We start from the raw sequence: 15,626 nt of genomic DNA, 5'->3' as shown, positions 1-15,626 counted from the left end.
GCATGTAGAGGTCTGTAATTTTTATCATAGGTACACTTCAACTGTGAGAGACGGAATCTAAAACAAAAATCCAGAAAATCACATTGTATGATTTTTAAGTAATTAATTTGCATTTACAGACCGCAAAAACCTGCAAAATCGTCAGTGTATCAAATATTTGTTCTCCCCACTGTATGTATGTATGTATGTATGTATGTATGTATGTATGTATGTATGTATGTATGTATGTATGTGTGTGTGTATGTATGTATGTATGTATGTATCTATCTATCTATCTATCTATCTATCTATCTATCTATCTATCTATCTATCTATCTATCTATCTATCTATCTATCTATCTATCTATCTATCTATCTATCTATCTATCTATCTATCTATCTATCTATCTATCTATCTATCTGTCTGTCTGTCTGTCTGTCTGTCTGTCTGTCTGTCTGTCTGTCTGTCTGTCTGTGTGTGTGTGTGTGTGTGTGTGTGTGTGTGTGTGTGTGTGTGTGTGTGTGTGTGTGTGTGTGTGTGTGTGTGTGTGTGTGTGTGTGTGTGTGTGCGTGCGTGCGTGCGTGCGTGCGTGCGTGCATGCATGCATGCATGCATGCATGCATGCATGTATGTATGTATGTATGTATGTATGTATGTATGTATGTATGCATGCATGCATGTATGTATGTGTGTGTGTGTGTGTGTGTGTGTATGTATGTATGTATGTATGTATGTATGTATATTATTGTTTGTGTGTGTGTGTGTGTGTGTGTATGTATGTATGCGTGTATGTATGTATGTATGTATGCGTGTATGTATGTGTGTATGTATGTATGCGTATGCGTGTGTGTGTATGTATGCGTGTGTGTATGTATGCATGTGTGTATGCATGTGTGTATGTATGTATGCATGTGTGTATGTATGTATGTATGCATGTGTGTATGTATGTATGTATGCATGCATGCATGCATGTATGTATGTATGTATGTATGTATGTATGTATGTATGTATGTATGTATGTATGTATGTATGTATGTATGTATGTATGTATATTATTGTTTGTGTGTATGTGTGTGTGTGTGTGTGTGTGTGTGCATGTATGTATGTATGTATGTATGTATGTATGTATGCATGCATGTATGTATGCATGCATGCATGTATGTATGTATGTATGTATGTATGTATGTATGTATGTATGTATGTATGTATGTATGTATGTATGTATGTATGTATGTATGTATGTATGTATGTATGTATGTATGTATGTATGTGCATGTAACCGCGGCAGGTAGTCTAGTGTGTGTGTGTGTGTGTGTGTGTGTATATATCCCTCCCTACCTGCTCCAGCTGCTGTGTCCTCAGTCTCTCCAGCTGCTCCTGTCGTTGGGCCTCCAGGCGCTGTATCTCTAGGCTGTGATACTGCCTCAGTCTCTCCTCCAGCCGGCCCAGCTCACTCTGCTGCTGGGCACGCAGACCCTCCAGCTCCCGCTCAAACCTCCGCTCCAACTCCCCCTTGTCCTGCTGCAGAATCTCCCACCGCGACACACTTGAGGCTTGGGGGTTGGGGGGGGGGGTTGAGGGAGGGGGAGACATAGAGAAGAAGGATAGTCTAGTTACTAGGGATTTTTACGTTTTCAAGACGATTCAATATGTATCTAGATTCCATACAGCAGGAGTGTCAAACTCTTAGTGTCTGCCGGATTTAGTTTTTTTCCTTTCAGAAAACCAGGTGAGAGGAGGTCTTTACTAAGTAGTATTAATTCATCAATCCAAGGGAGGGGCGAAAAACCTGAGTTTGACACGTGCGATACAATTCGGTGTGATTCTGTTTGATTACAGAACCAATGAGATTCGGGGTTGGATCTGTCTGAGCTGACGTGTGTGTGTGTGTGTGTGTGTGTGTGTGTGTGTGAGTGTGTGTTTAGAGTCAAGTTTTGCTGCCGGAGTCTGCACCTTTGGGGGTGGGGGGGGGGTACTGTCACGCCTTGGCCATAGAGAGGTTTATATTCTCTATTTTGGTTAGGCCAGGGTGTGACTAGGGTGGGCATTCTAGTTTCTGTATTTCTATGTTTTCTATTTCTTTGTGTTTGGCCGGGTATGGTTCTCAATCAGAGGCAGCTGTCTATCGTTGTCTCTGATTGAGAATCATACTTAGGCAGCTTTTTCCCACCTGTGGTTTGTGGGTTGTTTTCTGTGTTGTGTGTTTGCACAGAACTGTTTCGTTTTGTTCCACTTTGTTATTTTGTATCAATGTTCAGTTTGAATAAATAATCAGGAACGCGTACAACGCTGCACTTTGGTCCTCTTCTTCAGACGAGCGTTACAAATGAAATAAACTGGCACTTTTTTGGGGCTCGAACCGGTTCAGATCTTTATTTTGCAGTTTGGAGCAATTGAATGGAACACAAAAAAATAATATTTTTGTCCAGAACTAAACGATTGGAAAATAATTTTGGTTCCAACCCCTGGTTTTAACAGGAAGTTTTTACGGAGTCATCTTCTCCTCTCTTTCGGGCAAGTTGTGGCCAAAAGTTTTGAGAATGACACATATTAATTTTCACAAAGTTTGCTGCCTCAGTTTGTATGATGGCAATTTGCATATACCCCAGAATGTTATGATGAGTGATCAGATGAATTGCAATTAATTGCAAAGTCCCTCTTTGCCATGCAAATGAACTGAATCCCCCCCAAAATATTTCCACTGCACTTCAGCCCTGCCACAAAATGACCAGCTAAAATAATGTCAGTGATTCTCTCGTTAACATAGGTGTGGACAAGGCTGGAGATCACTCTGTCATGCTGACTAAGTTTGAATAACAGACTGTAATCTTCAAAAGGAGGGTGGTGCTTGGAATCATTGTGCTTCCTCTGTCAACCATGGTTACCTGCAAGGAAACACATGCCGTCATCATTGCTTTGCACAAAAAGGGCTTAAGGATATTGCTGCCAGTAAGATTGCACCTAAATCAACCATTTATCGGATCATAAGGACTTCAAGGAGAGCGGTTCAATTGTTGTGAGGAAGACTTCAGGGCGCCCAAGAAAGTCCAGCAAGCACCAGGAGCGTCTCCTAAAGTTCATTCAGCTGCGGGAACAGGGCACCACCAGTACAGAGCTTGCTCAGGAATGGCAGCAGGCAGGTTTGAGTGCATCTGCACGCACAGTGAGGCGAAGACTTTTGGAGGATGGCTTGGTACCAAGAAGGGCAGCAAAGAAACCACTTCTCTCCAGGAAAAACATCAGGGACAGACTGATATTCTGCAAAAGGTACAGGGATTGGACTGCTGAGGACTGGGGTAAAGTCATTTTCTCAGATGAATCCCCTTTCTGATTGTTCTGTAGGACACTTTCTGGGGGGGGTTCTCATCAATCTACACACAATACCCCATACCCCACAATACCCCAATGACAAAGCAAAAATGTACATAAGTATTCAGACCCTTTTCGCAGTACTTTGTTGAAGCACCTTTACAGCCTTGAGTCTTGTGTACGACACTACATGCTTGACACACCTGTATTTGGAGAGTTTCTCCCATTCTTCTCTGCAGATCCTTTCAAGCTCTGTCAGGTTGGATGGGGAGCGTTGCTGCACAGCTATTTTCAGAACTCTCCAGAGATGTTCGATCGGGTTCTGGCCTCTGGCTGGGCCACTAGAGGACATTCAGAGACTTGTCCCGAAGCCACTCCTGCATTGTCTTGGTTGTGTGCTTAGGGTCGTTGTCCCGTTAGAAGGATCTGTCTGTACTTTGCGCCATTCATCCTCTCAATCCAGACTAGTCTCCCAGTCCCTGCCGCTGAAAAACATCCCCACAGCATGATGCTGCCACCACCATGCTTGACTGTTGGGATGGTGCCAGGTTTCCTCCAGACATGACGCTTGGCATTCAGACCCAAAAGTTTAATCTTGGTAACATCAGACCAAAGAATCTTGTAGATATCTTTTGGCAAAAGTGGGCTGTCATGTGCCTTTTACTGAGGGGAGGCTTCCGTCTGGCAAACTCCATAAAGGTCAAAGTGGTGGAGTGTTGCAGAGATGGTTGTCCTTCTGGAAGGTTCTCCCATCTCCACAGAGGAACTCTGGAGCTCTGTCAGAGTCACCATCAGGTTCTTGATCACCTCTCTGACTAAGTTCCTTATCCCCGGATTGCTCTGTTTGGCCAGGCAGCCAGCTCTAGGAAGAGTTTTGGTGATTCCAAACTTCTTCCATATAAGAATGATGGAGGTCAATGCGTTCTTGGGGACCTTCAATGTTGCATGTTTTGTTACCCTTCCCCAGATCTGTGCCTTGACAGATTCCTGTCTCGGATCTCTTCGGACAATTCCTTCGACCTCTTGGCTTGGTTTTGGCTCTGAAATTAACTGTCAACTGTGGGATCTGATATAGACAGGTGTGTGCCTTTCCAAATCATGTCCAATCAATTGAATTTACCACAGGTGGACTCCAATCAAGTTGTAGAAACATCTCAAGGATGATCAATTGAAACAGGATGCACCTGAGCTCAATTTCGAGTCTCATAGCAAAGAGTCTGAATACTTATGTAAATAAGGTATTTCTGTTTTGTTTTTTTAAACCTGTTTTCACTTTCTCATTATGGGGTATTGTGTATAGATTGATGAGGACATTTTTTTAACTTAATCCATTTTAGGATAAGGCTGTAATGTAACAAAATGTGGAAAAAGTCAAAGGGTCTGAATACTTTCCAAATGCAATGTAGTACTTCAATCAATCACTCCAACTACCTCATACCCTAGACAGGACAACATGACTATCAGACAGGACAACATGACTATCAGACAGGACAACATGACTATCAGACAGGACAATATGACTATCAGACAGGGTAACATGACTATCAGACAGGGTAACATGACTATCAGACAGGACAACATGACTATCAGACAGGACAACATGACTATCAGACAGGACAACATGACTATCAGACAGGGTAACATGACTATCAGACAGGGTAACATGACTATCAGACAGGGTAACATGACTATCAGACAGGGTAACATGACTATCAGACAGGGTAACATGACTATCAGACAGGACAACATGACTATCAGACAGGGCAACATGACTATCAGACAGGACAACATGACTATCAGACAGGACAACATGACTATCAGACAGGACAACATGACTATCAGACAGGGTAACATGACTATCAGACAGGGTAACATGACTATCAGACAGGGTAACATGACTATCAGACAGGGTAACATGACTATCAGACAGGGTAACATGACTATCAGACAGGACAATATGACTATCAGACAGGGTAACATGACTATCAGACAGGGTAACATGACTATCAGACAGGGTAACATGACTATCAGACAGGACAACATGACTATCAGACAGGACAACATGACTATCAGACAGGACAACATGACTATCAGACAGGGTAACATGACTATCAGACAGGACAATATGACTATCAGACAGGGTAACATGACTATCAGACAGGACAATATGACTATCAGACAGGGTAACATGACTATCAGACAGGACAATATGACTATCAGACAGGACAATATGACTATCAGACAGGGTAACATGACTATCAGACAGGACAAGATGACTATCAGACAGGACAACATGACTATCAGACAGGACAACATGACTATCAGACAGGGCAACATGACTATCAGACAGGACAACATGACTATCAGACAGGACAACATGACTATCAGACAGGACAACATGACTATCAGACAGGACAACATGACTATCAGACAGGACAACATGACTATCAGACAGGACAACATGACTATCAGACAGGACAACATGACTATCAGACAGGACAACATGACTATCAGACAGGGCAACATGACTATCAGACAGGGCAACATGACTATCAGACAGGGCAACATGACTATCAGACAGGACAACATGACTATCAGACAGGACAACATGACTATCAGACAGGACAACATGACTATCAGACAGGACAACATGAATATCAGACAGGACAACATGACTATCAGACAGGACAACATGACTATCAGACAGGACAACATGACTATCAGACAGGACAACATGACTATCAGACAGGGCAACATGACTATCAGACAGGACAACATGACTATCAGACAGGACAACATGACTATCAGACAGGACGACAGGACTATCAGACAGGACAACATGACTATCAGACAGGACAACATGACTATCAGACAGGACAACATGACTATCAGACAGGGCGACATGACTATCAGACAGGACGACATGACTATCAGACAGGACGACATGACTATCAGACAGGGCGACATGACTATCAGACAGGACGACATGACTATCAGACAGGACGACATGACTATCAGACAGGACGACATGACTATCAGACAGGACGACATGACTATCAGACAGGACGACATGACTATCAGACAGGGCGACATGACTATCAGACAGGGCGACATGACTATCAGACAGGACGACATGACTATCAGACAGGACGACATGACTATCAGACAGGGCAACATGACTATCAGACAGGACAACATGACTATCAGACAGGGCAACATGACTATGAGACAGGGCAACATGACTATCAGACAGGACAACATGACTATCAGACAGGACAACATGACTATCAGACAGGGCAACATGACTATCAGACAGGGCAACATGACTATCAGACAGGACAACATGACTATCAGACAGGACAACATGACTATCAGACAGGGCAACATGACTATCAGACAGGACGACATGACTATCAGACAGGACGACATGACTATCAGACAGGGCGACATGACTATCAGACAGGACGACATGACTATCAGACAGGACGACATGACTATCAGACAGGACGACATGACTATCAGACAGGACGACATGACTATCAGACAGGACGACATGACTATCAGACAGGGCGACATGACTATCAGACAGGGCGACATGACTATCAGACAGGACGACATGACTATCAGACAGGACGACATGACTATCAGACAGGACGACATGACTATCAGACAGGGCAACATGACTATCAGACAGGACAACATGACTATCAGACAGGGCAACATGACTATGAGACAGGGCAACATGACTATCAGACAGGACAACATGACTATCAGACAGGACAACATGACTATCAGACAGGGCAACATGACTATCAGACAGGACAACATGACTATGAGACAGGGCAACATGACTATCAGACAGGACAACATGACTATCAGACAGGACAACATGACTATCAGACAGGGCAACATGACTATCAGACAGGGCAACATGACTATCAGACAGGACAACATGACTATCAGACAGGGCAACATGACTATGCTGATCAGAGAGGGTGTCACCACACCCTGATTTGTTTCACCTGTCCTTGTGATTGTCTCCACCCCCCTCCAGGTGTCACTTATTATCCCCGGTGTATTTATCCCTGTGTTTCTTGTCTCTCTGTTGCCAGTTCGTCCTGTTTCTCAAGTCAACCAGCGTTTTTGTGTCTCAGCTCCTGCTTTTCCCAGTCTCTCTTTTTCTCACCCTCCTGAATTTGACCCTTGTCTGTCCTGACTCTGAGCCCGTCTGCCTGACCCTGACCTCGAGCCTGGTACCGTTTGGACTCTGACCTCGTTACTGAACCCCTGTCTGTCCTGACCTCGAGCCTGCCTACCGTCTTGTACTGTTTGGACTCTGACCTGGTTTATGAACTCTCACCTGTACCCAACCTGCCTTTTGCCTACCCCTTTTGTTATAATAAATATCGGAGCTCAACCATCTGCCTCCTGTGTCTGCATTTGGGTCTCGCCTTGTGCCCTTTATACAGGGTAACATTTATATGCTGAATCTTTCCTTGTATCCTGACTAACCTGAATCCCCCAACATATCAGACAGGGTAACCTGACTAACCTGAATCCTTCACCAGCCCCATCCCTCTCTAGGGAGACTAGCTCCTGCCCTGTCGTTACAGGTTCATATTCTGTATAATAGATGACATGGTAATGTAGCATACCTGCTGCCACAGCCCAGTGACTCACCATCTCCCTACCTAGCTGGCAACCACTCAATGTATCTTGTCTATAGTCCCATCTCCTAAAATGTCCCATTTCCGTAAACATGTGGCATCCAGCTAGCAATCCAGCTACCAATTAGCATCCAGCATCCAGTTGGATCCAGTTATAGCATCCAGTTATCATCCACTATCATCCACTATCATCCACTAGCATCCAGTTATCATTCAGCTAGCAATCCAGCTAGCATTTAGCCTGCAATCCGGCAAACTACCTGCCCTCCAGGACACCTACACCACCCGATGCTACAGGAAGGCCATAAAGATCATCAAGGACATCAACCACCCGAGCCACTGCCTGTTCACCCCGCTGCCATCCAGAAGGCGAGGTCAGTACAGGTGCATCAAAGCTGGGACCGAGAGACTGAAAAACAGCTTCTATCTCAAGGCCATCAGACTGTTAAACAGCCACCACTAACATTGAGTGGCTACTGCCAACACACTGTCAATGACACTGACTCTACTCCAGCCACTTTAATCATGGGAATTGATGGGAAATGATGTAAATATATCACTAGCCACTTTAAACAATGCTACCTTATATAATGTTACTTACCCTACATTATTCATCTCATATGCATACGTAGATACTGTACTCTATATCATCGACTGCATCCTTATGTAATACATGTATCACTAGCCACTTTAACTATGCCACTTGGTTTACATACTCATCTCATATGTATATACTGTACTCGATATCATCTACTGTATCTTGCCTATGCTGCTCTGTACCATCACTCATTCATATATCCTTATGTACATATTCTTTATCCCCTTACACTGTGTATGACAGTAGTTTTTTTGGGGGAATTGTTAGTTAGATTACTTGCTCGTTATTACTGCATTGTCGGAACTAGAAGCACAAGCATTTCGCTACACTCGCATTAACATCTGCTAACCATGTGTATGTGACAAATAAAATTTGATTTAGATTTGATTTAGCAATCCAGATAGCATTCAGCTAGCAATCCAGATAGCATTCAGCTAGCAATCCAGATAGCATTCAGCTAGCAACTCAGCTAGCAATCCAGATAGCATTCAGCTAGCAACCCAGATAGCAATCCAGATAGCATTCAGCTAGCAATCCAGATAGCATTCAGCTAGCAATCCAGCTGGCATGGCAGGCATTGACTTACCCACTTCATCCCTTATCCTGGCAAGCTCCAGGGACAGTTCCCTCTCCTTCAGGATGGCATTCTCACTCTGAAACACACAGACGCACACACTTCCGTCAAGCATGAAGGATATGTTTTTACAGTTGTTTTATTGTTAACAAAGCAGGACCCTTGAGGTTGAAACTGCTTCTCCGAGGTTGACCTGAAATCACCGGTACATCACAGGAGGTTGGTGACGCCTTAATTGAGGAGGACGGGGCTCATGGTAATAGCTGGAGTGGAATCAGTGGAATGGTTTCCATGGCGTTTGATGCCATTCCATATACTCCGTTCCAGTCATTATTATGAGCCGTCCTCCCCTCAGCAGTCTCCACTGGTGAACATGTCTCTTGGGGCATACATCAAATTACAGTATATTGTTGTGTGTGTGTGTGAGAGCCAGAACAGCCCTGCATGGGGACTCTTTATAACGTGACACCCTGCTAGAGCATCATCTTCCCAGTCCGAGCAGAGCCAGAACAGCCCTGCATGGGGACTCTTTATGACGTGACACCCTGCTAGAGCATCATCTTCACCAGTCCGAGCAGAGCCAGAACAGCCCTGCATGGGGACTCTTTATAACGTGACACCCTGCTAGAGCATCATCTTCCCAGTCCGAGCAGAGCCAGAACAGCCCTGCATGGGGACTCTTTATAACGTGACACCCTGCTAGAGCATCATCTTCCCAGTCCGAGCAGAGCTAGAACAGCCCTGCATGGGGACTCTTTATAACGTGACACCCTGCTAGAGCATCATCTTACCAGTCCGAGCAGAGCTAGAACAGCCCTGCATGGGGACTCTTTATAACGTGACACCCTGCTAGAGCATCATCTTACCAGTCAGAGCAGAGCCAGAACAGCCCTGCATGGGGACTCTTTATAACGTGACACCCTGCTAGAGCCAGAACAACCCTACTCACAAATCCTGACACAAACACAAAATACCACACACCATCACACTGATTAAAAATATATATATATTTTGATCACCTCCTTTGCACCACGTCACATAAACACAAGTAGTAAATAAGATCAGATCAATATAACCCAACAGTTTAACAGTGTACAACTGATGTGAATGATTGATTTATATTGCAGGAGGTTGAGGCACTTAGCTAACACTGTTCTAAATAGACCAGGAGAGAGAGAGAGAGAGAGAGAGAGAGAGAGAGAGAGAGAGAGAGAGAGAGACAAGGAGAGAGAGAGAGAGAGAGAGAGAGAGAGAGAGGAGAGAGAGTCACAGAGAGAGAGAGAGAGAGTCACAGAGAGAGAGAGTCACAGAGAGAGAGAGAGAGAGAGAGACAGACAGAGAGAGAGAGAGAGGAGAGAGAGAGAGGGAGAGGAGAGAGAGAGAGGGAGAGAGAGAGAGAGGGAGAGGGAGAGAGAGAGTCACAGAGAGAGAGAGAGAGACAGAGAGAGAGAGCGTCACAGAGAGTCACAGAGAGAGAACAGGAAGTTACTAGCCAAATAACCATGATGGACTCATGTATAGAGGAAGCTGAGGCTAACACTGCTCTAAATAGACCAGGAGAGAGAGAGAGAGTCACAGAGAGAGTCAACAGGAAGTTACTAGCCAACTGAACAGGACAAGAGTGGACTACGAGTCAACATAATGTAATTATGATGCGGTCCTCCCTCAACAGAACCATCACTATGGCTGTACCTCAATACGTGGAGTAAATGTAATTATGATGCGGTCCTCCCTCAACAGAACTATGGCTGTACCTCAATGGTCTAAAGTGGCTTCCTCTCCTCATCTCCTTCCTCTACTTCATCTCATCTCCTCATTTGCTTTCCTTCATCTGCACCGATATGAATAAAACAACTGGAACGGTGAAATGGAATACTTGGCAGACATCCAGTGTTTGCTTTCAGGTCAGTGGCGATGAAGGAAGCCCAGTCCCCCAGCCAGCCCCTCCTTCCTCATCTCATATTCCCCTTTACCACGGCAACATAATCCATTTACTTCCTGGAACGCAGAACACACAAGGAGACAGGGAGTGTCATCACACAGAGAGACAGGGAGACAGAGAGACAGGGAGACAGGGAGACAGAGAGACAGGGAGTGTCATCACGCAGGGAGACAGGGAGACAGAGAGACAGAGAGACAGGAAGACAGGGAGACAGAGAGACAGAGAGACAGGGAGTGTCATCACACAGAGAGACAGGGAGACAGGGAGACAGAGAGACAGGAGACAGAGAGACAGGGAGTGTCATCACACAGAGAGACAGGGAGACAGGGAGACAGGGAGTGTCATCACACAGGGAGACAGAGAGACAGGGAGTGTCATCACACAGAGAGACAGGGAGACAGGGAGACAGGGAGACAGGGAGTGTCATCACACAGAGAGACAGGGAGTGTCATCACACAGAGAGACAGGGAGACAGGGAGACAGGGAGTGTCATCACACAGGGAGACAGGAAGACAGAGAGACAGGGAGTGTCATCACACAGAGAGACAGGGAGTGTCATCACACAGAGAGACAGGGAGACAGGGAGACAGGGAGTGTCATCACACAGGGAGACAGGAAGACAGGGAGACAGGGAGTGTCATCACACAGGGAGACAGGAAGACAGGGAGACAGGGAGTGTCATCACACAGGGAGACAGGAAGACAGGGAGACAGGGAGTGTCATCACACAGGGAGACAGGGAGACAGGGAGACGGGGAGACAGGGAGACGGGGAGACAGGGAGTGTCATCACACAGGGAGACACAGGTGTCATAGACAGAGAGACAGGGAGACAGGGAGACAGGGAGTATCATCACACAGGAGACAGGGAGACAGGGAGACGGGGAGACAGGGAGTGTCATCACGCAGGGAGACAGGGAGACAGAGAGACAGGAAGACAGGGAGACAGGGAGACAGAGAGACAGGGAGTGTCATCACACAGAGAGACAGGGAGACAGGGAGACAGGGAGACGGGGAGACAGGGAGTGTCATCACACAGAGAGACAGGGAGACAGGGAGACAGAGAGACAGGGAGTGTCATCACGCAGGAGACAGGAAGACAGGGAGACAGGGAGTGTCATCACACAGGGAGACAGGGAGACAGGGAGACGGGGAGACAGGGAGTGTCATCACACAGGGAGACAGGAAGACAGGAAGACAGGGAGACAGGGAGTGTCATCACGCAGGGAGACAGGAAGACAGGAAGACAGAGAGACAGGGAGTGTCATCACACAGAGAGACAGGGAGACAGGGAGACAGGGAGACAGGGAGACAGAGAGACAGAGAGACAGGGAGTGTCATCACGCAGGGAGACAGGGACAGGGAGACAGAGAGACAGAGAGACAGGAAGACAGGGAGACAGAGAGACAGAGAGACAGGGAGTGTCATCACACAGAGAGACAGGGAGACAGGGAGACAGGGAGACAGGGAGACAGAGAGACAGGGAGTGTCATCACACAGAGAGACAGGGAGACAGGGAGACAGGGAGACAGAGAGACAGGGAGTGTCATCACACAGAGAGACAGGGAGACAGGGAGACAGGGAGACAGAGAGACAGGGAGTGTCATCACACAGGGAGACAGGGAGACAGGGAGACAGGAAGACAGGGAGACAGGGAGTGTCATCACACAGAGAGACAGGGAGACGGGGAGACAGGGAGACAGGGAGACAGAGAGACAGAGAGACAGGGAGTGTCATCACGCAGGGAGACAGGGAGACAGAGAGACAGAGAGACAGGAAGACAGGGAGACAGAGAGACAGAGAGACAGGGAGTGTCATCACACAGAGAGACAGGGAGACAGGGAGACAGGGAGACAGAGAGACAGGGAGTGTCATCACACAGGGAGACAGGGAGACAGGGAGACAGGGAGACAGAGAGACAGGGAGTGTCATCACACAGAGAGACAGGGAGACAGGGAGACAGAGAGACAGGGAGACAGAGAGACAGGGAGACAGGGAGTGTCATCACACAGGGAGACAGGAGACAGGGAGACAGGGAGACAGAGAGACAGGGAGACAGGGAGACAGGGACAGACAGGGAGTGTCATCACACAGGGAGACAGGGAGACAGGGAGACAGGGAGACAGGGAGTGTCATCACACAGGGAGACAGGGAGACAGGGAGACAGGGAGTGTCATCACACAGGAGACAGGGAGACAGGGAGACAGGGAGACAGGAGACAGGGAGTGTCATCACACAGAGAGACAGGGAGACAGGAGACAGGGAGACAGGGAGACAGGGAGTGTCATCACACAGGGAGACAGGGAGACGGGAGACAGGGAGTGTCATCACACAGAGAGACAGGGAGACAGGGAGACAGGGAGACAGGGAGTGTCATCACACAGGGAGACAGAGAGACAGGGAGACAGGGAGTGTCATCACACAGGAGACAGGGAGACAGGGAGACAGGGAGACGGGGAGACAGGGAGACAGGAGACAGGGAGACAGAGAGACAGGGAGTATCATCACACAGGGAGACAGGGGAGACAGAGAGACAGGGAGTATCATCACACAGGGAGACAGGGAGACAGAGAGACAGGGAGTATCATCACACAGGGAGACAGGGAGACGGGGAGACAGGGAGTATCATCACACAGGAGACAGGAAGACAGGGAGACAGGGAGTGTCATCACACAGGGAGACAGGAAGACAGGGAGACAGGGAGTGTCATCACACAGGAGACAGGAAGACAGGGAGACAGGGAGTGTCATCACACAGAGAGACAGGGAGACAGGAGACAGGGAGACGGGGAGACAGAGAGACAGGGAGTGTCATCACACAGAGAGACAGGAAGACAGGGAGACAGGGAGTGTCATCACACAGAGAGACAGAGAGACAGAGAGACAGGGAGACAGGGAGACAGGGTGACAGAAAGACAGGGAGACAGAGAGACAGGGAGACAGGGAGTGTCATCACACAGGAGACAGGAAGACAGGAAGACAGGGAGACAGGGAGTGTCATCACACAGAGAGACAGAGAGACAGGGAGACGGGGAGACGGGGAGACAGGGAGACAGAAAGACAGGGAGACAGAGAGACAGGGAGACAGGGAGTGTCATCACACAGGGAGACAGGAAGACAGGAAGACAGGGAGACAGGGAGTGTCATCACACAGAGAGACAGAGAGACAGGGAGACGGGGAGACAGGGGAGACAGGGAGACAGGGAGACAGAAAGACAGGGAGACAGAGAGACAGGGAGACAGGGAGTGTCATCACACAGGGAGACAGGAAGACAGGGAGACAGGGAGTGTCATCACACAGAGAGACAGAGAGACAGGGAGACAGGGAGACAGGGAGTGTCATCACACAGGGAGACAGGAGACAGAGAGACAGGGAGTGTCATCACACAGGGAGACAGGAAGACAGGAAGACAGGGAGACAGGGAGTGTCATCACACAGAGAGACAGGGAGACAGAGAGACAGGGAGACAGGGAGACAGGGAGACAGAAAGACAGAGAGACAGGGAGACAGGGAGTGTCATCACGCAGGGAGACAGGGAGACAGAGAGACAGGGAGACAGAGAGACAGGGAGACAGGGAGACAGAGAGACAGGGAGACAGGGAGTGTCATCACACAGGGAGACAGGGAGACAGAGAGACAGGAAGACAGGGAGACAGAGAGACAGAGAGTGTCATCACACAGAGAGACAGGGAGACAGAGAGACAGGGAGACAGGGAGACAGAGAGACAGGGAGACAGGGAGTGTCATCACACAGAGAGACAGGGAGTGTCATCACACAGAGAGACAGGGAGACAGGGCGACAGAGAGACAGAGAGTGTCATCACACAGGGAGACAGGGAGACAGAGAGACAGGGAGACAGGGAGACAGAGAGACAGGGAGTGTCATCACACAGGGAGACAGGGAGACAGGGAGACAGAGAGTGTCATCACACAGGGAGACAGGGAGACAGGGAGTGTCATCACACTGCTTTCTGTCCTCAAGGATATCAGCTAATCCATCTATAAAATAAATTAAATCTTCTCTCCTCAGAGCTACACAGCCATCTAATGCACCCATCTAATACACCAGAGCAGTAGACTTGAGTCATGACATAGAGCAGACCTGTATACCAGAGTCATGACATAGAGCAGACCAGAGTCATGACATAGAGCAGACCAGAGTCATGACATAGAGCAGACCAGTATACCAGAGGCATGACATAGAGCAGACCAGAGTCATGACATAGAGCAGACCAGTATACCAGAGTCATGACATAGAGCAGACCAGATTCATGACATGGAGCAGACCAGTAGACCAGAGTCAGGACATAGAGCAGACCAGTAGACTAGTCAGGACATAGAGCAGACCAGTAGACCAGAGTCAGGACATAGAGCAGACCAGTAGACCAGAGTCAGGACATAGAGCAGACCAGTAGACTAGTCAGGACATAGAGCAGACCAGTAGACTTGAGTCACAACATAGAGCAGACCAGCAGACCAGAGTCATGACATAGAGCAGACCAGAGTCATGACATAGAGCAGACCAGAGTCATGACATAGAGCAGACCAGTATACCAGA

General features: G+C 47.6%; 1 protein-coding gene across 1 annotated transcript in view; it reads right to left on the bottom strand.

Annotated features, from left to right (window-relative positions):
* Positions 1-15,626, bottom strand: part of mtus2b (microtubule associated tumor suppressor candidate 2b) — a 71,519-nt gene that overhangs the window by 8,508 nt on the left and 47,385 nt on the right. Inside the window, exons 4-5 of the mRNA XM_042294983.1 lie at positions 9,141-9,207; positions 1,319-1,533 (exon numbers count right to left, since the gene is read on the bottom strand). Coding sequence (XP_042150917.1) covers positions 1,319-1,533; positions 9,141-9,207 — 282 coding nt within the window. The remainder of the gene's footprint in view (positions 1-1,318; positions 1,534-9,140; positions 9,208-15,626) is intronic.

Source organism: Oncorhynchus tshawytscha, linkage group LG13, assembly GCF_018296145.1.
Source record: "Oncorhynchus tshawytscha isolate Ot180627B linkage group LG13, Otsh_v2.0, whole genome shotgun sequence".
Taxonomy (NCBI): Eukaryota; Metazoa; Chordata; class Actinopteri; order Salmoniformes; family Salmonidae; genus Oncorhynchus; species Oncorhynchus tshawytscha.
The sequence above is the reverse complement of the archived record's forward strand: the minus strand, read 5'-3'. Positions and strand labels throughout refer to the sequence as shown.